We start from the raw sequence: 25,760 nt of genomic DNA on the forward strand, positions 1-25,760 counted from the left end.
TAGGAAGAGAGGAAAGTGATTGGTTCTCAGTGAATGTAGGTTTGCGGCAGGGGTGTGTGATGTCTCCATGGTTATTCAATTTGTTTATGGATGGGGTTGTGAGGGAGGTGAATGCAGGAGTTTTGGAAAGAGGGGCAAGTATGAAGTCTGTTGGGGATGAGAGAGCTTGGGAAGTGAGTCAGTTGTTGTTCGCTGATGATACAGCGCTGGTGGCTGATTCATGTGAGAAACTGCAGAAGCTGGTGACTGAGTTTGGTAAAGTGTGTGAAAGAAGAAAGTTAAGAGTAAATGTGAATAAGAGCAAGGTTATTAGTTACAGTAGGGTTGAGGGTCAAATCAGTTGGGAGGTGAGTTTGAATGGAGAAAAACTGGAGGAAGTGAAGTGTTTTAGATATCTGGGAGTGGATCTGGCAGCAGATGGAACCATGGAAGCGGAAGTGGATCATAGGGTGGGGGAGGGGGCGAAAATTCTGGGAGCCTTGAAGAATGTGTGGAAGTCGAGAACATTATCTCGGAAAGCAAAAATGGGTATGTTTGAAGGAATAGTGGTTCCAACAATGTTGTATGGTTGCAAGGCGTAGGCTATGGATAGAGTTGTGCGCAGGAGGATGGATGTGCTGGAAATGAGATGTTTGAGGACAATATGTGGTGTGAGGTGGTTTGATCGAGAAAGTAACGTAAGGGTAAGAGAGAGGTGTGGAAATAAAAAGAGCGTGGTTGAGAGAGCAGAAGAGGGTGTTTTGAAATGGTTTGGGCACATGGAGAGAATGAGTGAGGAAAGATTGACCAAGAGGATATATGTGTCGGAGGTGGAGGGAACGAGGAGAAGAGGGAGACCAAATTGGAGGTGGAAAGATGGAGTGAAAAAGATTTTGTGTGATCGGGGCCTGAACATGCAGGAGGGTGAAAGGAGGGCAAGGAATAGAGTGAATTGGAGCGATGTGGTATACCGGGGTTGACGTGCTGTCAGTGGATTGAATCAAGGCAAGTGAAGCCTCTGGGGTAAACCATGGAAAGCTGTGTAGGTATGTATATTTGCGTGTGTGGACGTATGTATATACATGTGTATGGGGGTGGGTTGGGCCATTTCTTTCGTCTGTTTCCTTGCGCTACCTCACAAACGCGGGAGACAGCGACAAAGCAAAAAAAAAATATATATATATATATATATGTATATATATATATATATATATATATATATATATATATATATATATATATATATATATATATATTTTTTTTTTTCATACTATTCGCCATTTCCTGCGATAGCGAGGTAGCATTAAGAAGACTGGGCCTTTGAGGGAATATCCTCACCTGGCTCCCTTCTCTGTTCCGTCTCTTGGAAAATTAGAAAAAAGAAAATATATATATATATATATATATATATATATTCTATTACACTTTGTCACTGTCTCCCACGTTAGCGAGGTAGCACAAGGAAACAGACGAAAGAATGACCCAACCCACCCACATACACATGTATATACATACTCATCCACACACGCACATATACATACCTATACATCTCAACGTATACATATATATATACACACCCAGACATAGTAATAATAATAATAATAATAATAATGATAATAATAATAATAATAATGTAAATCATTATCTGATCATTAAATGGGGAAGTGAGTAATGATAACAGACAGATATAGTGCCAGGAAATAGATGAAGAAAGGCCCATCCCTTCATATACCTATTTATATTATTTCATTATACTTAATCACTGTTTCCCGCATCAGCAAGGTAACACAAAGGAAACAGACGAAGAATGGCCCATCCAATCATATACAAATATATATATTTCAGACATTATACTTTGTCGCTGTCTCCCGCATTAGCGAGGTAGCGTAAGGAAACAGACGAAAGAATGGCCCAACCTACCCACATGCACATGTATATGCATAAATGCCCACACACCCACATATACATACCTATATATTTCAAGGTATACATATATATACATACAAAGACATATACATATATACACATGTACATATTCATACTTGCTGCCTCCATCCATTCCCGTCGCCACCACACCACACATGAAATAGCAACCCCTTCCCCCTTGCGTGTGTACGAGGTAACACTAGGAAAAGACGACAAAGGCCACATTCGTTCACACTCAGTCTCTTTCTATCATGTGTAATGCAACGAAACCACAGCTCCCTTTCCACATCCAGGCCCCACAACACTTTCCATGGTTTACCCCAGATGCTTCACATGCCCTGGTTCAATCCACTGACAGCATGTCGACCCTGGTATACCACATCGTTCCAATTCACTCTATTCCTTGCCCTCTTTTCACCCTGCTGTATGTTCAGGCCCCGATTGCTCAAAATCTTTTTTCACTCCATCCCTCCACCTCCAATTTGGTCTCCCACTTCTCCTCGTTCCCTCCACCTCTGACACATATATCCTCTTTGTCAATCTTTCCTCACTCATTCTCTCCATGTGACCAAACCATTTCAAAACACCCTCTTCTGCTCTCTCAACCACACTCTTTTTATTACCACACATCTCTCTTACCCTTTCATTACTTACTCGATCAAACCACTTCACACCACATATTGTCCTCAAACATCTCATTTCCAATACATCCACCCCCCTCCTCCGCACACCCCGATCCATAGCCCATGCCTCGCAACCATATAACGTGTTGGAACCACTATTCCTACTAAAATACCCATTCTTGCTCTCCAAGATGTATATATATATATATATATATATATATATATATATATATATATATATATATATATATATATATATATATATTTATTATTTTGCTTTGTCACTGTCTCCCGCGTTTGCGAGGTAGCGCAAGGAAATAGACAAAAGAATGGCCCAACCCACCCACATACACATGTATATACATACATGTCCACACACGCAAATATACATGCCTATACATCTCAACATATACATATATATACATACACAGACATATACATATATACACATGTACATAATTCATACTGTCTGCCTTTATTCATTCCCATCGCCACCCTGCCACACATGAAATAACAACCCCCTCCCCCCTTCATGTGCTCGAGGTAGTGCTAGGAAAAGACAACAAAGGCCACATTCGTTCACACTCGGTCTCTATCTGTCATGTAATAATGCACCAAAACCACAGCTCCCTTTCCACATCCAGGTCCCACAGAACTTTCCATGTTTTACCCCAGATGCTTCACATGCCCTGGTTCAATCCATTGATAGCACGTCGACCCCGGTATACCACATCGTTCCAATTCACTCTATTCCTTGCATGCATTTCACCTTCCTGCATGTTCAGGCCCCGATCACTCAAAATCTTTTTCACTCATCTTTCCACCTCCAATTTGGTCTCCCACTTCTCCTCGTTCCCTCCACCCCCAACACATATATCCTCTTGGTCAATCTTTCCTCACTCATTCTCTCCATGTGACCAAACCATTTCAAAACACCCTCTTCTGCTCTCTCAACCACACTCTTTCTATTACCATACATCTCTCTTACCCTATTATTACTTTCTCAATCAAACCACCTCACACCACATATTGTCCTCAAACATCTCATTTCCAGCACACACACCCTCCTCCGCACAGCTCTATCTATAGCCCATGCCTCACAACCATATAACATTGTTGGAACCACTATTCCTTCAAACATACCCATTTTTGCTTTCCGAGATGATGTTCTCAATTTCCAAACATTCTTCAACACTCCCAGAACTTTTGCCCCCTCACCCACCCTATGATTCACTTCTGCTTCCATGGTTCCATCTGCTGCCAAGTCCACTCCCAGATATCTAAAACACTTCACTTCCTCCAGTTTTTCTCTATTCAAACTTACCTCCCAAATGACTTGTCCCTCAACCCTACTGTACCTAATAACCTTTCTCTTATTCAGATTTACTCTCAGCTTTCTTCTTTCACACACTTTACCAAACTCAGTCACCAGCTCCTGCGGTTTCTCACATGAATCAGCCACCAGCGCTGTATCATCAGCAAACAACAACTGACTCACTTCCCAAACTCTCTCATCCACAACAGACTGTATACTTGCCCCTCTTTCCAAAACTCTTGCGTTCACCTCCCTAACAACCCCATCCATAAGCAAATTCAACAACCATGGAGACATCACACACCCCTGCCGCAAACCAACATTCACTGAGAACCAATCGCTTTTCTCTCTTCCTACATGTACAATGCCTTACATCCTTGATAAAAACTTTTCACTGCTTCTAACAACTTGCCTCCCACACCATATATTCTTAATACCTTCCACAGAGTATCTCTATCAACTCTATCATATATGCCTTCTCCACATCCATAAATGCTTCATACAAATCCACTTGCTTTTCTAAGTATTTCTCACATACATTCTTCAAAGCAAACACCTGATCCACACATCCTCTACCACTTCTGAAACCACACTGCTCTTCCCCAGTCTGATGTTCTGTACATGCCTTCACCCTCTCAATCAATACCCTCCCATATAATTTCCCAGGAATACTCAACAAACTTACTTATACCTTTGTAATTTGAGCACTCACTTTTATCCCCTTTGCCTTTGTACAATGGCACTGTGCAAGCATTCTCTCAATCCTCAGGCACCTCCCCATGAGTCATGCATTCATTAAATAACCTTACCAACCAGTCAACAATACAGTTACCCCCCCTTTTTTGATAAATTCCACTGCAATACCATCCAAACCCACTGCCTTGCTGGCTTTTATCTTCCACCAAGCTTTAGTACCTCTTCTCTGTTTACCAAAAAAAAAAAATCATTCTCCCTGACCCTCTCACTTTGAACACCTCCTCGACCAAAATATCTGCCACTCTATCATCAAACATTCAACAAGCCTTCAAAATACTCACTCCATCTCCTTCTCACATCACCACTACTTGTTATCACCTCCCCATTAGTCCTCTTCACTGAAGTTCCCATTTGTTCCCTTGTCTTATGCACTTTATTTACCTCCTTCCAAAACACCTTTTTATTCTCCCTAAAATTTAATGATACTCTCTCGCCCCAACTCTCATTTGCCCTCTTTTTCACCTCTTGCACCTTTCTCTTGACCTCCTGCCTCTTTCTTTTATACATGTCCCAGTCATTTGCATTATTTCCCTGCAAATCTCGTCCGAAATGTCTCTCCCTCTTCTCTTTCACTAATAATCTTACTTCTTCCTCCCACCACTCACTACCCTTTCTAATCTGCCCACTTCCCACGCTTCTCATGCCACTAGCATCTTTTGCGCAAGCCATCACTGCTTCCCTGAATACATCCCATTCCTCCCCCACTTCCCTTACCTCCTTTGCTCTCACCTTTTTCCATTCTGTACTCAGTCTCTCCTGGTACTTCCTCACACAAGTCTCCTTCCCAAGCTCACTTACTCTCACCACTCTCTTCACCCCAACATTCTCTCTTCTTTTCTGAAAACCTCCAAAAATTTTCACCTTCGCCTCCACAAGATAATGATCAGACATCCCTCCAGTTGCACCTCTCAGCACATTAACATCCAAAAGTCTCTCTTTCGCGCGCTTATCAATTAACACGTAATCCAATAACACTCTCTGGCCATCTCTCCTATTTACATATGTATACTTATGTATATCTCTCTTTTTAAACCAGGTATTCCCAATCACCAGTCCTTTTTCAGCACATAAATCTACAAGCTCTTCACCATTTCCATTTACAACACTGAACACCCCATGTATACCAATTATTCCCTCAACTGCCACATTACTAACCTTTGCATTCAAATCACCCATCACTAAAACCCGGTCTCTTGCATCAAAACTACTGACACACTCTCTCAGCTGCTCCCAAAACACTTCACCCATCTCTCTCCCTCCACTTTCAGTTTTCCCCATATCAATGTAGAGTTTACTTTCATACACTCTATCACATACTCCCACCACTCCTGTTTCAGGAGTAGTGCTACTCCTTCCCTTGCTCTTGTCCTCTCTAAGTCCTGACTTTACTCCCAAGACATACCCAAACCACTCTTCCCCTTTACCCTTGAGCTTCGTTTCACTCAGAGCCAAAACATCCAGGTTCCTTTCCTCAAACATACTACCTATCTCTCCTTTTTTCTCATCGTGGTTACATCCACACACATTTCGACACCCCAGTCTGAGCCTTTGAGGCGGATGAGCTCTGCCCGCATGACTCTTTCTTTTGTTTCCTCTCTTAGACAGTCATAATACAAGGAGGGGAAGGTTTCCAGCCCCCTGCTCCTGTCCCCTTCAGTCACCTTCTATGACACATGAGGGATGCTTGGTAAGTTTTCTTTCTCCCCTATCCCCAGGGGTGTATATTTTACACATATTATTTACATATTCACATATCAAATACACAGGTTTTACAAAAACAAATGAACAAATATTATTTTTATTTCCTAGGGCTTGGTTAAGTTAGGTTAGGTCATCTGGTATGTTTTGGGTTAATTTGATATAAATATTTCAGGACTTCACAGATTTTCGCTTTTGTTAGCTTTAGTTTTTTATGAAATATTCCTGAAAAAGATATTGTAGTGAGAGTGATGTGGAGCTAGGAAAGTGGATGGGAGCAAGATGGTGGGAAGGAACTGGAGGAGGAGAGGGATCAGTAGAGAAGGGGAGTGGGTGCAAGTAGTAGGATGAGGGATCAAGAGACTGAGAAGGTAAAGTATTAATGAGAAAGTGGAGAAACAAATTAGAGGGAGCAGAGTGAGTGGAATGCAGATTAAGATGACAGAGAACATGAGGGAACAGGATATTAAGACAGGACAAGATTGAGAGATGATAAGAATGTGTGATGTGAGAGAAAGCAAGAGAGATGAGATAAAGAAAGTGGAAGAAACCCATTCAAGAAATACAAAAGACAAACAAGAGATGTGGTAAAATTTAAGAATCAAGAGGATTAGAAAGATCACTAGTATGACAGAAAAAAGGAATATAAGATAGGGAAAGGGACTAAGCAAATAAGGGATCTGGAAAATAAAAGATAACGTAGGTAAGAGGATTAAGAGTGGATGAGTACATTAAAAAAAAAGATAGAAGAGCATTTTTTAAAGGGAATATGATTCTTGTATACAAATTCATTACTTTTATATCATAGCTAATATATGTAGATATTTTCAAGGCTTATTTTGAAGTACATTAGAAGATAAGCATTTTTGTCTATGACTAAAATTTCATGGATAACTGAGTGTCACAGCACCACAAGATGCACATAAAAAGGCTTCAAAGACTTAATTCAAGGATATTTACTTGCCTCTCCTTTCAAAGATACTTACACAAATCTCTAAAAGATTTAGTTGGCTTTAGGAATTTTCTTATTTCTCCCTACTTCTCACTCCAGGTACATGTATGTGTTGTTCCGCCGGCATCAACGTCATGGTAACCGTCACCTGAGGAAACTGATGACTTACTTGTGTCCTCAGCGCTTGCAGGAGTCTCCTCGTCGGGTCCTTATCAATGGCTCTGCCAGGTCCTCCTCACATGCCTCTCACAACACCAGTGGTCAGTGTACATACCTTTTGTATATATGCAAGGATTACCCTGCACATAGGTGGCTGAGGTTCATGCCAAGGTTTGATGATGCACAGTTAGTTAATGTTCCTTCAAGGATTTGATGTATACATAGGTGTCATGCATTTCAAAAATTTCTGATGTTTGCACCAGTGGCTAGTGTTCATGCAGAGCTTTGATGTACTCACAGGTGGCTGGTATTCTCATAAAGGTTGATACATGCACAAATTCATCCCAAGTTTGCTGTATGTACAGATAACTGGTGTTTGTCCAAAGGTTGATTTACACGAAGGTGGATGATACTTAATGCAAGGGTTTGATGTATGCACAAGTGACTTTTTTTTTGAAAGTTGGAGGCTCCAGTCATGAAAAGTCCACATCAAGGCCAGACCTTAATTGAAGCATAAAGAGGTTAATGAAATGGAAAAAGAAGAGACAAGACAAAGTATTTATGAATTTTCGAGGATGTGAAAAACCTGTCTTATAAAAAGTACCAGGTCATAGTTATTGGGAAATACACAAGAGGGGAGAGTTTCAAAGCTTCAAAGTGTAGGGAAAGAAACAGATATCAGAATAGCCTACTCTTGAGTTACTAATGGCCACATAATAATCATGTGACACAACAGCTTACCAAATATTGCTTGGTCTAGCTAATGGTGGGGGCACATAGGCAGCCACATCATGAGATCAAAAAACAAAGTAATATCCATGGAAGAAGGTAAGTGAATCAACATTGCAGCATAGGGTAAGTTAGTCAAGTTTTGAAGTTAGCCCAGGAGAGTTGAGAAGGACTGCTTTCAACTCAGCTCTTTCAAGGAAAGACTCAGAGTTAGGACCACCCTGGATGTGAGAGCAACACTCCATACAAGGACAAATCAGTCCTTTGTATAAACAGAGTAACTGTTTGAAAGGAAAGAAATTTCTACATCTGATGAGGATTCCTAGTTTCTTTGAGGCAGACTTAGCTATTTCCGTAAAGTAAAGTTTCCAAGATAGTGTGGATGTTACAATAATACCAGGTACATTAATTGAGTTGAAGTGGAAATACAGATCAATTAAAGTTTAGAGGAATTTTCATTTGAGAGATGGGCAGAAACTGGGTCTTAGAGGCACTAAACTTAACCAGATTTCGACTTTACCAATGAGACATCCTGTCCAATTCTTTGTTCAGTGAGGAAGTTGCATCGGGACAAGATGCAGATCGAGTGAGAGAAGAAGAGAATTTGAAGGATGAGGAGGTAAGCAGTGTTGAGTCATCAGCATGTGAGTGCATTTGGATGTTTGTAGAAGAAAGGAAATTGTCGAAAAAAGAAGAAAAAGTAAAGAAGACAGGACAGAACCTTGAGAGACAACACTGTGGTGGAAAAAGGGGAAGAGACTGATTTATCAACAACCACAGAGGAAGCTAGACATGAAGGAGCAAAGTGAGGGAAGGGAAGCCAGTAAAGGGAGCGAAGGGATGAGACCCTGAAGCTACACCATGTCAAAAGTTTTGTATATATTGAGGGCAGCTTCACAGGATTCCCAAAAGTCTTTCTGGGATGATGACTAGGCATTACATGAGTTTTCATAAGAAAGACAAGACAACAGGAGGCCCGATTGGCCCACAACTGGGTTGTCTGGTAAAAAATTAAAAGTTTAACTTGATAAGAAAATGTAATTCTGCTCAGCAGTTTAAGTTATCACCAACTCCCTGCTGCACATTAGCCTTCTAGTGTCCCCATTACTGCTGTGATTTATACGGTTTATTTCTGGTGTTTTTATCAGTATACCTGAATTTATAAAGTATTTGTTTAAATGACTTTTGAAGGTATTTCTATAGTCATAGCATTTACTACGTCTGATGGTAACTCATTCCAGTCCTTAACACACCTGTGGGAAAAGAAGCTTTTCCCCTCATCCACACTACATCTTTTAGCTTTAGAGTTTTATTCCATTTGTCCTGGTAACTGTATTTTCTTGTATTTTGAATAGATGTACATGATTTACTTTATCAAACTTGTTCAAAATTTCTAACACTTGGATTAAGTTGCCATGAAGTCTACATTTTTTAAAGAAGAGATCCTATTGTTTGAGCTTCTCTTCATATGCCCTTCTCTTTGTATGCCCTTTTCTTTGTATGCCAGATTTCTAAGGGATGGGGATCAATTTTGTTGTGTCTTTGCACTTGCTCTAATTTTTCTTCATCTTTTTATAGTTTATAGACCAAAACTGGACTGCATATTCAAGGTTTGGTTTTACTAGAGAATTATAAAGTGTGAGAATTGTTTCTGGTCTCTTGTCATCTGTGTTCCTGGCTATGAAACTTAACATTTGGTTGCCTTTTTACTTGCTGCTTGACACTGTTTAGTGTACTTCAGATTGTTGCTAACAACAAATCCAAGCCCTTTTTTTCATTTGCATTAGTTAGAAAGTTTCCAAATAGTTTGTAGTCATGATATATATTATTGTCTCCAAAGTGCATAACTTTACCCCTGTCTACATTAAACTTCATTTGCCATCTGTCTGACCACTCTGCTAGTAAGTTAAGATCTCTGAATAATTTTGCAGTACTGCCAGTTTACAGCTCTACCTCCTAGTAAGATAGGAAAGAATATCACCAGTGGATCTTGCCTTACGGAAGCCATACTAGTGTTCAGAGAGAAGACTGAGATTCAAGATGTCTGAGGATATTGGAGCTCAGGAGAGATTCATTGACTTTGGGAATAGTAGACATCACAGCAACAGGACAGTGGTCAGAGGAGTTGGAGCAGTCACCCTTCTTAGAGATATGGTATACCAATGCATGCTGCCAAGAAAAAGGAAAAGTTCTGGTTTTTTAACAGAAAAGAACAGATGAGCAAGTATAAGTGCAAGTTCGGAGGCTTACTCTTTCAGTACACAGAGATGGATCCCATCAGGTCCACAAGCCTCGCTTGTGTCCAGAGGAAGAAGCACTTTTCATATAGTAAAAGGAGCATCAGAGAATGAAGAAATATTAGAGTCATCCAAGGTAAAGGTAGGAGAAATGAGAATCAACAGCTATAGTACCATCAGAATGGAAAAGTGAAGTAGTGGTAGAGTGACAGAAGTTTTTAGCAATGCCTTTAGCTAAACACCAGAATGATTGATCATTGGATGAAGAGGAAAGCTTACTGCACTTCTTTTGAATAAAGGAATGCTTTGCCTCATGGATAATATACTTGCAGTGAGTGTAGACATTGATAACATAAATGCATATTGGAGATGGGGGAGAAAAGAGATTTTCTAAGCCCAGTATCCCTGATCCTTTGCCTAAATGACCACAGGACAGGAATTCTTGAATCTCATTTTGAGAGAAGTGATCATCATGGAGAAAGAGGGGATAAATGCTTTCATTCCCTCAACAATAACCTCTGCTATGTATTTGGCAGAGACAGAAGCATCCCATAAGAGAAAGTAATCTACTGAAGGAAAGTCAGAAAAGATTTTTCATAAGGTATTCCACTTAGCTTTGTTGTTGAGATACCAGTATTTGTTTAGAAGGGGAAGGTGCCCTTAGAATAGATATCTTTATGAAAGTGTAATCAAATGAACCAAGTGGGGGTGAGATTGTTTAGTTACAGCATGAGGGATTCGAGGTGAAAAACCTATCTAGAGAGTGGTCACAGTGGTCAGCATTGTGGTTGGGATGGATGATAGTTTGCTCTAGATCATTGAGAATGGAGATCATGAGGGCTTCTATCTCCCAACAATCCATATGGGAGGAATTCATCTATTCCATATGGTGAACAGTGAAATCTCCTTGGAAGAGGATTCAGCTTATGGGTGAGAGGATGTCATGGCCTCATGGAAGGAGTTCAAATAGACTAAGAAAGAAAATACTGGTAGCTTGGAGACAGACCTTGAGCCAAAAAATTCAGAGTTTGATAACTCACAGTTCTCAAGGAATGCCATAGGTATATTGATGTAGCAAATAAGCACAGACACCACCTTTGAACCAGTATATGAGTGGAGATTAGGTATGAGAAAGAGGCTAATGAGAACATCATTAGACAATTGAGTCTCAAAAGGAACTAAGATATTTGGAGATACTAGACAGATGGTGTTCAGCAAAAGAGGTTCATGGAAATGAACATGAATGTTGTTGTAGTGATTAGAATGAGAGACAGGTCTATCAGAGAGGAGAAGGTCATGGGAGGAGCCAGTACTGTTTTCTGAGCCCTCCTCTTTGGCAGTAGAGTCAGGTGGAATACTGGAGATTCTTAGCACCTTATGATGCCAGGTACTAGGGGCCATAAGTTTGTGGGACTCTACCATGATAACATTTAAAAAAGATTGTGCAGACAAGAGATGGCATGAGAGCTTATGAGAAGAAAGTAAGTGAGATTTGAGCTAATATATGGCACATTTTTGAAAAAGATGACAGCAGTACCCTGGTAGTCCCTTTTTGATGGAACCGAAAGTAAGATCTGCGGTCCTGACATGGAGGGTGTAAGATGGTTCCATGCACCACTTTAATGCTCCTGAATGGGGACAGTATTACTACCCTAGGCAGCTCCTCTCAGCAGCGTACTACCTAGGACAGCAAGTGCTCATGTAAAGATTGATGTATGCACTGATGGCTTGTGTTTCTTCAGTGGTCTCACCTATGTGCAAGTGCCTGGTGTTCATGCAAAGGTTGAAATATGTACAGGTGGTTTGTATTTCTCCATTGGTTTGATATATGCATAGGTGGCTGGTGTTCATGCAGGCATTTGATTAAGCATAGATGCCTTTTACTTTTGTAGGGGTATGATGTATGCACAGTTGGCAGGTGTTCATGCAAAGTTTGAGGTGTTAGGTGTTTCTGAAAGACCTTTAGATGTAATTATTGTTTGTGATTACAAACTGTTTGTTACAGTGAGTTTTACACTTGTGTTGCGCTGCCTCTTAACTTTGTATATATGTACCGTGTCTTTACTCCTATGTATGCATATGTACACACACACACACACATACCTAGCCTTTGTCAGGTACCCATTTTATTAACTAGCCCCAAGGGGAGGATAAACATCTAGTTGGACTGTGGACTAGCTGCCACATCCAGTATTAGAACCTATGCAGTTTTCATCCCAGGTGGCCTGTGCATGCATGATGGTCAACAATATAAACGCTACACCACAGAGTTCCATGTGCATGTAGCAATAATGTGATGTATGCACTGGTAAATGGAGTATGTAGAGGGATTTTGTGTGTATGTACAAATTGATGGATGGTATTTCCATAGGGGTTTGGTGCACATAAGATGTAGTTTAGAGAAAGAGGTATGGTCAATACACAGAGGAACTTTTTAACTATGTTGGCTGTTGGATGGTTCAGGGCTGCATAAGTGGTGGAATGATGAATAAGCATGAAGAGTTTACAAAGAGGGATTATACATATGAGACATTGACCATATGGGGAGGATATTTACTCAGAAGGCTTCTTCATACATGCGGGGGAATGCTTAGTGTATTTCTTCTTAAACTTGGACTGTGTGTTTACATTTATTATTAACCACATAAGCTGTAAACACATTTAACCAAACACATAAGTTATTTATACATTTTACCAAACCTGTAAGTTATTTACATTTTATCAGACTAGTCAGTCAAAACCAGGTCTTCAAAGAGGAGCCTATAGATGACAGAAAAGAAGAGATTAGACATGAAAACACCAGAGGACAAATGTCTAGGGATGTCATGGGAACTTGCGAAGGAGCAAGACGAGGATAACACAACCAGAGCTAGAGTTAAGAAAACTGAGAAAGCATTTCAAGGATCGTGATGGGAGTCATGAGACGAGAGAGAGGAACAGAGATATACTTTGGTGGAGGAGATTCAGGAGATACAAAAGCAGAGGAAAGAAGCTGGAACAATTAGAAAGCTGACAAAGTCTAATGTGTCTTCTCTGGATGTACTAGAGGCTGTGCAATCAGAGGATTGGGCAAAAACACAGAAAATCTATTGACAATATTAGGCAGGGAATTGCTGGAGCAATACTGGCAGCTGTTCAGATAGAGGAAAGGACAAAACCACATACATAATCTGTTAAATCAATATTAACAGTTGTTCAGGTAGAGAAAAGGAACAAAACACACATAGAAAATGATGACAGTTGAGGGAAGGGAGGTTCAGTAGGAGCAATCTTGACAGCAGATCAACAGAACACAAGGAGTGATAAAGAGTATGACTCCAATAGAGATACACAAGGAGGTAAGTGAAGAGGTCAAAAGAATGTTATACCCTGTTAGAGATGAAACAGTCGAGGAAGTATTTGGGCTAGTTGATAGGTTTAGAAAAGTACATAGAATACAGGACCAGTTCTTACTAGCTAAAAGAGAGATTATAGAGAAAGTTTGACACAGAGGTTGACACTTACGACTGAGAGATCTAGCTGGAAGGTGGGTAGTACCAAAATTAGAAAGATCAGTAAAGTAAAATGTTGATGAATATAAATCACTAATTATATTTGGCTTGGAAGGAAATCATATGTCAGATAAGGAAAAAGGGGAGAAATACATATTAAAAGATTGCTGGACCATCAGATGTAATTTCCATGGTAGAGGAAAGGAGAAGAATCACTGGTTATAACAAAAAGGTAAGGAGACAACCAGTTATGGTTATCAAGTTAGGAAATACTTAGAAAAGCTGAAAATCTTAAAAGCATGATGGAATCCATTGGTATATTAGATAAATGTAACAAATCCAAGGAAGAGACGGAAAAAAGCAGAGTACAGTCAGAAGACAATAAACTTGAGACACCACATGTGGCAAAAGGTTGGAGCATCCCTGCTGGAACTGCAAGAGGGCAGGAATAGTAGAAGATGGTAATGTCAGACTGACAGTAATTTATGTAAATGTTGTTGAATTGATAGTTATTGATAAAGAGATGGAATTCAAGGACTGCATAAAAGAGCACCTGATATCACGAGTCATGGAAACTAGGCTTAGCAAAAATGTAAGCTCTCATCTTCTGTTCAGAAGGGTACATAATAGCAAGAAAGGAAAGAGAAGGTACAGGGGTGGGGAGGATTAACCATTTTTTAATAAATGGGAGCCTAAAGTTTCAAGTAATAGTAGATGATCTATTCTCTTAATACATATTGGAAACAGGAACTGTAAGGAAGAAAGCATAATGGTGCTATTGGTAATCCTTTAAAGAATTAAAATGATCCAGAACAAATATATGATGATAATAGTGAGGGAACAATCAGGATGGTACATAAAGTGGTGAAACACTCACCTCTTAGAGATGGTAAAGGAGATAGATAGGGGGAATTTGGATTCTCATGGTGGTAGGGTGTCATGGAGACAAGTTTTTAGTGTATCTTGGAAAATTTCCTATATCAGCATGTCAGGAAGCATACTAGGATGATGGGAAATGATACATGATCATTCCTTGAGAACAAGGAGACCAAATTGGGGACAGAAGGATGGAGTGAAAAAGTCTGAGCGATAAGGGCCTGAAAATCAAGGAGGGAGAAAGATGTGCACAGGATAGAGTGAATTGTAATGATGTGGCATACTGGGGTTAGTCTGCTTCTGGTATAAACCATGGAAAGGTCTGTGGGGTCTGGTTGTGGATAGGGAATTGTGTTTCGGTGCATTACACATGACAGCTAGAGATTGGATGTGAGCAGATGTGGCCTTTCTTCCTCTGTTCCTGTGGCTACTCCACTAACATGGAAAACAGCGGTCAAGTATGGAAAAAATAAAAGAAGCAGAACTGAATACTGCTGTGTTATAATGTCACCAATGAAACCGTTAGAAATAGGTATATTGGAGAGAATTCAGAAGCACTTCACCAGCAAAGTTGATGGGATGGACCATAAAGACTACCACAAAAGGCTTAAAGAACTACAAATATATAGCCTAGAAGGAAGAGAAAGATATATGATAATCCACACATGGCAACAAATTAAAGGTATAAAAGAAAATATGCTATGACCTGGCACATTTCAAAAGACAGGTTTTTTACTTCCTCCAAAATTCATAGATGTTTCCCTTTGTCTTTCCTTTTTTCCATTTCATAATTCTCTCTATTTCAATTTAGGCTTTGCCTTGATGTGGACTTCTGTCTATGATTGGAGCCTTCAACTAAAAAAGAACTTAGATACTATACAGTACAGGAATAAATAAGTCTGCCTCTAAGAAACTGGATGTCCTGTTTAGATATCGAAACTTCTTTTCCTCTGAATAGTTGCTTCGTTTATGCAAGGGATTGATTCATCCTTATATGGAGTACTGCTCTCACATTTGGGGTGGTTCTAGCTCTGCATCCTTACTTGACAGAGATGAGGCAAAAGCTGTCCAACTTATAGATTGTCCCAGGCTGACTTCCAAATTTGACCCCATTGCGCCAACACCACAATGTTGGTTCTTTTTCTATGTATCTTCATCTCTGACGCCCATCCCATTATTCCTGTCCTTACATACCTTCCTCGCATACGCCATTCCACTCATTCTTTCTCTGTTTCTCTCCCTCCAGTATTTCTCCACCCTATTTGCATATGTCACAGGTGGTCTTCCACTCACACCAACCCCTTTAATTGTACTATCATACACTCTCCTTGTAAACTCCAGTCTTGTATTCTTGCCACATGCCGATACCACCTCAAAGTATTATGTTTCACCCATTCTACCACTCCACAATTCTTTCCCTTTCATTCTTATACACCCTTTCATTTCTTTCTTCATTCCATCTAGTCACACCTCATGCTCTTCTCAAAGAGCTCATTTCCACAGCCTGGATTCTGCACCTCATTCCACGTGCATATTTTGGCTGCATAAATCAGGGTTGGGAGAACTGTGCTGTCTCTTAATCCTCTTTTCATTTCCATGCTTACACCTCTACCCTTCATTATTCTATTAAGGGACCCAATGACTCTTCTGCCCTGTACTGCTCTCTCCTTTATCTCTCCTTCCATATCACCACACTGACCCAAGACTGCTCTCACTTAAATTCCCTTACTTGTTCCAGTCTTCTCCCCACCCTCATATCCATTGCACAGTTTAGTAGATTTTCTTCTTTCACTCTATATGGTTTTACAAAATCTATACTTTCACTCTGTTTCCTTTCAAATTTAAAACATCATTACTTTACTTTTGCTTGCATTTGCATTCAATCTCCTCTGCTTACACACATTATAAAACACACTTGCAGCTCCTCTTTACTCTCTGCAAACAACACAGTATCATCTGCAAACTAGTCACCATATCTCAACACCACACTCCATCTCTGCACCCCTTTTCCCTAGTTTTGCTTTCATCTCTCCTATCACTCCATCCATATATATAATAAAAAGCCATGGTGACATCACACACCCCTGCTTCACTCCTACATGTATCCCAGAACTTTCACTCAGCTCTCCATCCACTGTTACACATGCAGTTGCTCCTCAATAAAAGGCTTACACCATCCAGCAGTTATCCCCCAATACCATATATCCTTAACACTCCCACAAAGCATTCCACTCGGCTCTGTCATATGTTTCCTCTAGATCCATAAAAGCTGCATATAACTTCTTGCCTTTTGCTAAATACTTTTCTAAAGTCATCTTTAGTACAAAAATCTGATCCACAGATCCCTTACCTTTCCTAAAACCCCCTTGCTCTCCACTTATTCTGCTTTCAGCCTCTTCCATCACTCTGTCAGTTAATATTCTTGCATACACCTTTCCTGGTATATTTAAGACTTATTCCCCTATAATTGCTATATACATCCCTCACACCTTTTCCTTGAATAAAGGAATAATAATAGCCTTCACCCAATCCTCAGACACAACCTTCTCTTTCCATGCTAAATTACATATGATATGTATCCTCTCTCACACTTTATCCTCCATACTTCAGCATTTCAGCCATAATCCCATCCACTTCAAGTGCCTTTCCTACCTTTAGCCTCATTATTGCCCTTCTTACCTCCCTCTTTCCTATATGCCCCTGCACTTGTATCCTCTTCCTTCCCTCCTCCATACCCATGCATGGAACCACTGCTCCCTCCCCTTCACCCACATTCATCAGTTCTTCAAAATACTCTTTCCATTTTCCTTTCACTTCCTCCTTTTGTTTCAGCCAGCAATTTCCCTTCCTTACTTCTCACATCAACATTTCCACTCTTACATCCACCTCTTTCCTTTTTCACCTCCTTCCAGTATAGTTTCTTAGTTTCTTATTATCCCAAAACTTTTCACTAACCTTTCTTCCAACATCTTCATCTCATTTTTTGCTTTCCTCTATCAGCTTCTTAAGATTCTGCTTACATATTTTGTATTCTTCCCTCCTGTGCTGAACTTCCACTGGTACATTCCTATTGAGCAATCTACCATATGTCTATTTCTTCTCTTCCACAGCATTTCTAATCTCTTCTGTATCTCAGGACCTTGTATCCAACTACTGATTCTACAACCTTTACTAGTATTTCTTATTTTAAACCTCATTCACGCATGACTGCATTCCTACATTCACTGCACTTCCATGAAAGCTTTCAGTTACCTTCCTTTCATACTCATCCCTGTATTTTTCCTGATTCATTTTCTCGCTTGCCAACACTTTTACCTCTCCATCCTTCCTTACACCATGACTCCACTTCTCCCTGACCCTCCTCACCACAAGAATTGCTAAATGAATCAAGAGTCTCCAAAGAAATGATTCCAGCATCGAACACATCCTTTCTAAATCTTTCATCCACTGCCACTTAGTCAGTCAAAGCCTTTTGCTCTCTCTATCATTCATTATCTATGCATATCTGCGGATCATCTTGTGCTGAAAAACGGGGTTTGCAAGGAATAAACCCCTCTCAGCATAAAATATCCACAAGATAGCTTCTGTTCTCATTTATTTCAGGCACTCCCCATTTACCAACTATCTCACCAATTCCATTACATCCCAACTTTCATGCTCATACCTTCCAATACGACCACATGTCTGTCATTCTCAAAACCATTTATACAGTCATTCTAATTCCTCCAGAAAAGCTTCCTTTCATACTTACCTCATACAGTCTTCACATTCACAGGCGGAGATACACATACCCATGCATATTTCACAATCCCGTCAACAGCATTTGCAGTATCACCTTTCTACTCATTTAGGAGACTGCCCCCACAACTACCTCTTCTGTCCTTACCATGTGTAACTCAAGTTTACTTTGGACCGCCATATTTGCACTGTGCACAGAGACCACTTCCTTCCGAGAGAACATCTTCCCACATCCCAGAAGCTATTTCTGTACCTATCCCAGGATTTTCTTGTGTAGTGGAAGACATCCTCCCATACTCTTGGTGGTAGTAGATTGCATATCCTTCTTTTCCTTTTCCCCGATAATTTTCTCTCATTCCCGTCCATACCGCACCTCCTTCCATGCTCTCCCATAACTTGCATTCATCATTTCCATTTGCACTCCACACACCTTGCCCAAGGATATAGGCTTCCCCAGTCCTAGCACATCCACACTACAACTTTTACACCTCTCCACAATCTCCCTCCTTTTATTCTCCCTAGTCATCCCATCCACATTCAGCGCCATCACCTTCAGTCGCTCGTTCCTTTTAACTTTCCCAATAGTAACAGTATTAATTTGGGATTTGGGTTTTGCGTACGAGATCTGGCTTCTTGTGTGCCCACACCACTAGCTAGACCATGCAATACTCAAGAAGCTGCTGCATCCACATGATTATTGTGTGGACATCAGGGTGGGCTGTTTTGGTAGATGCTACATGCTTCTTTCCCTACACGTCGAAGCTTTGGAACTCTACCTTCTCGTGTCTTTCCCAATAGCTATGACGTGGCACATTTCAAAAGACAGGTTTTCACTTCCTCCAAAATTCGTAAATACTTTCCCTTGTCTTCTTTTATTTTCCATTTCATAATTCTCCCTATCTTTTTATTAAGGTCTGGCCTTGATGTGGACTTTTTTCCATGACTGGAGCCTTCAACATAGAAAAAAAGATATGTTTATCATTTCCTACATTAGCAAGGTAGCACCGGGAACAGATGAAGAAATAGTCTCATTTGCTCACATGTACTCTTTAGGTGTTGTGTACTATGCAGAGTAACCAGAAACCCCATCCAGAACCAGGCCCCACTGACCTTTCTGTGGTTTCCCGTTTCCCGCAACTACTTCATATGCCCTGATTTAACCCATTGGCAGCACATTATACCCCGTATACACATCATTCTTGTGCATTCTACCCCATGCACACCTGACACCCTCTTGCATGTTTTGGCTCCAAACTTTCAAAGCGTCTTTTACTCTTATCATCGTCTTTACATCTTATCATCCTTGGTTTCCCCTTTCCATTGTTCCCTCCTTTTCTAACATATCATCCTCTCCATATGTCCAAACCCTTTAAGCACACCCTGTACAGGTCTTGCATACATACTCCTCTTACTGCCACACCTCTCTCTTACCTTATCATTTCTCATTTGATCAACCCTCCCCATACAACATATTGTCCTCAAAAACTTGATTTCCATCACATCCACCATCTTCTTAACATTTTTATGTAAGGTCCATGCCTTAAGGCTATACAGCATTGATGGGACTACCATTGTTATGATTATCTTTATCATTACAGGTATCAATAGTTGATTTGCCATAAGCCATTGAAGAGAAAGGGATCTGACGATTGTATACCATATGTTAGTAAATGCTTGATTTCATTTGAATTAGAGTGACGTGTTTTCCTTAGAAGCAGTTTTGTATTTCATTAATACAAGTATTTCACACTGACTTACAGTTTCGGAAGCTCAGAGGGTATGATGCATTCAAATATCATAGAATCGGGATCCCTCTTCTATGCCCAGCGAAACCCATCATGGATTATCTGGTCTGACTTAACATGAAATGCATTAAGACTAATTTTATACTCTTGAGGCTTTTTGGTAATCTTTGATTGTTTATTTCACTTTTGTAAAGAGGTAAAGTGGGCTCAAATAAGTAAATAACATTTAAGCATTATGTTTCCCTAACTTGTGTGTAAACAATGTATATTCTATCTCATTAACAAGAAAATGTGCAGCAGACAAAGAAAGTGATATTAGGAATTAATAAACATTCACTACTCTTTGGTTGCCAGGCTGGAGACGGTGTTGCATAGATGATGTACAGTAGTGGTGCCACGCCTTCTGTGACAGATTACTGCAATGTGCTTTATCTTGTAGCAGTAATGACACTTTTGCTTCAACTTTTGTGGCCATTTCATACTATGCTCCTTACAGCTTTATCCATGCAGTACTTACAGTTTTATGCTTCAGTATTTGATTTTGGTTTGGCTTAAGAAATTAAAACATGAGGAAGGAAAACTCCCTCAGTAAACTCTGTATGATAATTGCAACAAAAGGATATTTCTACAAAATATACATAGAAGTTAGTCTGTAAAAATGTATATTTCTGTATATGTTTTATGAGCCATAATTTTGCTCCTTTTGTCATTGTTTTCATATTGTGTTTCAGAGGATGATTTCTTTTTAAGCTTATTTACACATTTTACCCAACCACTTTCATTGAGACAACCTTGTTATATCTCTAAAACTCCCTTTAATTTATGATTTTACTATACTGTATTCTTCTTTCTGTTTATTGTCCCACATTGATTTCTTACATCTTGTTTTCATACCTATACATTTTCCCAGTATAATAACTTTTATCTTGTACCATACTAAACATCTTCTTAGTGAGATCTGTATGTATTGAGACCCGTTTTACTTACTGCAGGCTCAGCTAAGTGTAGAGGCCCAGGCTGCCGAGATAGCTCCCTAATTATGAAGGTATACAGCCACAGCTACTACTGCTGCGAGATGAAGGGACAAACTACCTTTTATCTCATTATTTTTTCTTTGTCTTCCCATATATATATATATATATATATATATATATATATATATATATATATATGTATATATATATATTTAGTGCTCACTGAGAGCAGCACTGATGGACTTTGCATGAGATCAACAGACCCATATCTCCAGCCATCTTTGCCTTTGGTATTGCTTATCCCATTTTTCATAATATATCAGTTACTTGTCTCCTTATGACTGTCGTTTACTTTCTTTTTTACTGTCTTTCTTCCATTTACTACTATCATCACTTCCTCATTTTTTGCCTCATGTTTGCTTTGCCCCTCTGATTTGCTCATACCCATCTTGCTGTACCCTTCAGTGTCCTTCCCATCCTCCTGCTCCACCAGTGTCCTTATTTCCCTATGTACTGTTCTCATTCTCATTTTGATACCTTGTTTAGTACTCTTTTGCCATTCTTAATGTCCCATCCTCAGACATCCTACCCCTTTTAATGCTGACTCCACTCCTCCCCTGTCTATCTTATGACCCCTTGCTGCCTTCCTACCCAGACATCTTCCTCCCTATTGGCCTCCTGCCACTTTGATTGCCCTTCTACCACATCTTACTATCCTCCTTACTGCTATGTCTGTTCTTAGTACTCCTCTTTGCATCATGCTATTCCATTCTCTACCTCCATGCTCATCTTGATGTTTTCTCTCTGTTGTATTCTTGCCCATCATGATGTTCCTTTTATTGCCTATCCTACTGTTCCGTATATAAAGTTCCATACCCTAATAGGTGGGATTGCTCTCCTTCCATATCCTACTGTCACTTTTACCTGTTCATCCTGATGTCCTCTCTTCTACATTCTTGCCCATATTGTTTCTCCCTTCATTGCCCTTTTGCTATTCCTTTTCTTTTTTATTTCTTAGATGGGATTCCCAACTAACGATTTAAACTTTTAAATTGGTCCCAGACAGATGATTTCCAAGGCCCATGTAAATCATAGAATAAAATCAGCTTAATGTACACCTTGTACTTGAAGTATAATGTTAAAACAGAATGGACTAACCCCTTGTGCCTTCATTGCAAACCCAAGCATTGCTGCACTTTCAAAAATGCGAATAGATACGAAGTACAAAATTTTATGTGCTAGATTAGCAAACCTAGATATAGATTTTCTGCTGAAAACAATTTGTAAGGTAGGAAGAGCTGTTTTGATGATAATTTCCTACTTGCAATTAAACTAAAAGAGATAAATGCAAATCCTTACAAATCTCTGTACATTGACTAACAGAAATAGAAATGAAATGACTTGGGATCACATGTAAACCTCTAATACAGAGATGAAATGAATTGTAAACAATAAGGAAGCTACAGATGTTGGTGACTTTTAACAGACCTAATTCAGACTGGAATACCCCAGCATGTGATCGAGAAGAAAACAGATTAATTTGATTGAAGACATTTTTCTAAACCTGCTGATTGATATGCACACTAGAGACAACAACATTTTTTACTTTGTCCTCTCAACCAACACAGACCTGTGACTTGACCAATTCATGCAAGGTAGGCCCTGACAAAATTAATAGGGGGTAGAAATTAATACAAGATTTGATATTAGTGCATAACAAACTCTTGATCCCGAATTACAGAAGAGCAAACTTTGAGAAAGTGAGGTGCAGAAGTAGCAAAAGCAGCAGGATAAATCTCCTCTGTTTATACAGTTTAAGAGATGTGGATAGATTAAAGAAAAAATTTTGTTACAAAAATGAAAACATATCAAGAAAGATGAAAAGAGCTAGTGTAAACTCAAAGCCGGGCTAAGTGACAAAGAAAATGGAACTTGTAATAAGGAAAACATGTAAGTAATTAAGGTTACTGGAAAACTGTGCAAATCTCTTAAGAATTAATGAAGATACAAAGGGAATGCAGGATCAAAAGAAGACAAAAGTAAATGTGAACATGCAAAGGATTTTCCTATTTGGTTGAAATAATTAAGGAATTCTTTAAATATTTAAAACAAAAAAAGAATTGAATGCAGTGAAGTAATTTATCAAGATACTTAGCTCAAATGAACCCAAGCATATTGACTGGCCCTGAAAATCTATCCTTAAGTCTTGATAGTGATTAGATGGCAATTGATGTCTCCCATGACTACATTATTCAATAAATGACTAATTGAAGATAAGGTACCAAAAGACTGCAAATAGGTAAATATCATCCATATATACAAGAAGGAGAAAATAACTATACCTTAAATTACTGCCCAGCTGGCCTTGCATTGTGAAACAATGGAAAATGTAATGTCAGAATTGTAAAATTTTTAGATCACAATCTGAAAATGGACAATAGGCATTGCTTGTGCAGCAAAAGATCTTTTCTAACAAAGTAACTTGCATCTTTCAGTGCTATACATGATTTACAGATGTGAAGTACCTAGATTTTCAAAAGACATTCAAGAAAGTACCACACGAAAAACTACTACATTGGAGGCAAACTATTTTCAGTACATGAAATGATTACGGACTCTGAAAGAAAGTAATAAAATAACTTGTAGTTATAGATGGTGAAGCCTACAACAGGTTTGAATGTGAAAACCGAGGTACCATAAGGGTTGGCCCCATTTCATTTATGATTTAATTGAACAATCTGAAAGTGAGCCACAAGTCTAGGAGCTCCAAATTTTGAGATGATATTGAAATAGGAGGTAGATTTATGAGTAATCAAAACTAAAAATTTTTTTTTTTGTGTTAGCTAAGGTGACACAGGTAACTGAATGCCCTAATCAAGGCCATCTCAGTAATTCTGTGTATATGTATATACCCTAGCTTAACCCAGGTACCAATTTTATCAACCAACCCATAGGGAAGGATGAACAGCTTGGTTAACTGTGGACTGATGACACAACCAGGGTTTGAACGTATGCACTCATCCCTGGGCAGCCCATGAATGCATCACATTCAACAATACTAACTACTATGCCACAGAGGTCTGTTTCTTAACACGTTAGCAGAATGTTCCTATATATGGTGGCAGTTGAAATTTAATGTGGATACACATAACATTATGGAACATAAAGAATTTAAACAAGACGACAAAATGCTTAGGAATATATTATCCAAAGTAGATGAAGAAAAGGATCTTGAATTGGCATCAGTAACAATCTAAAATGCACTAGATAGTGTGTCACAACAGGCAATGAAATAAATGAAAGCTAGGTTCTGTAGTTGAAAACATGGCCAGCAAAATGCCAGAGAAATCCCAACTTTTTTCAATGTGATAGTATGACTACATTTTTAGTAACAGTCCATTTCTAACCCCCCAAGCTATGAAAATGATGAAAAAATTGAACATCTATAAAAAGGGCTACAAATTTAGGTTCAGCTCTAAGGAACCTCCAAAATGAACAGAGGCTGAGGTTAAATCTCTTTTTATCTTGGGGAGTGTAACTTCATGGTCTTCTAAATTCTGAATTGACTCAACAACGTAGATTATGCACAGCTTTTTAAGATATGGTGAAATGCAGTTACTAGGGCATATGGAATGAAACATGGTGCAATACTAACTTAGGAAAAATATTCTTTGTGAATAGATGGTTGAATACTGGAAAAAGTTACCATCAGATGCTGGTAACAAAGAGAATGTAAAAACATTTAAAAATCAGTTAGACACATTTCATCAGTTCTGATATTCACTGAATGAAAATAATGGAAAGGTATCCAGCCTCAAAGAATGATGCCCTCACCTTGAAACCATTATCAAAGTGTAGTGTAGTATATCAGAGTAGCACAGTGTAGTAAGATAACTCTTCATTCTTTCCTGTAGAATGCTATGCTGGCTTTACTTTGGCAATACATGGTTTTTCTTCCATCCTTTTTCCTGCTAGCTCTTGTTCACTGGGGACACTGAAGGCGGGGAGAGAGCCACCTTACTATTCTACCCTAATTTCAGGTAATTTTGTGTTAGTCTAGGAACTTTCTCCTGAGAGCTGGCTGCTTACTCGACAAGCTGCTGTATCCCTTGATTACTGTGTGGCCATCAGCAACTCAAGGGTGGGCCATTTTGAAAACTGCTTCTTTCCCTACACTTCGAAGCTTTGGAACTTTCTACCTTCTTATGTCTTTCCCAATAACTATGACCTGGCACATTTTAAAAGACAGGTTTTTCACTTCCTCCAAAATTAGTAATTACTTTTCCTTGTCTTTTATTTTCTGTTTCATAATTCTCTATATTTCAATTAAGGCTCAGCCTTGACGTGGACTTTTGTCCATGACAGGAGCATTCTGCATATAGGACTTCTGTTATCTGTATTTCTTATGTGCATTGTCACTATTTGCCTATCATTTTTTTTCCCTCTACTGTCTTCCTGCCCATCCTACTTCCCTATATATTAATTTTCTGTCTGCCATGCTGCCCTCTTTACTGCTTTTTTGCCTATCCACTGCTCTACTGCCCCATCTTGTCCTCATACTT

General features: G+C 39.3%; 1 protein-coding gene across 2 annotated transcripts in view; it reads left to right on the forward strand.

Moving 5' to 3' along the window:
* LOC139761178 (cannabinoid receptor 1-like) overlaps positions 1–25,760 on the forward strand; it is a 371,834-nt gene that overhangs the window by 300,107 nt on the left and 45,967 nt on the right. For both annotated transcript variants that reach the window (XR_011715470.1, XM_071685166.1), the window contains exons 8-9: positions 7,349–7,509; positions 21,217–21,269. Coding sequence is in view for 1 of the 2 variants with exons in the window: in XM_071685166.1 (XP_071541267.1) it covers positions 7,349–7,509; positions 21,217–21,269 (214 nt within the window). In the remaining variant the exon portion in view is untranslated. The remainder of the gene's footprint in view (positions 1–7,348; positions 7,510–21,216; positions 21,270–25,760) is intronic.

Source organism: Panulirus ornatus, chromosome 3 (assembly GCF_036320965.1).
Source record: "Panulirus ornatus isolate Po-2019 chromosome 3, ASM3632096v1, whole genome shotgun sequence".
Taxonomy (NCBI): domain Eukaryota; kingdom Metazoa; phylum Arthropoda; class Malacostraca; order Decapoda; family Palinuridae; genus Panulirus; species Panulirus ornatus.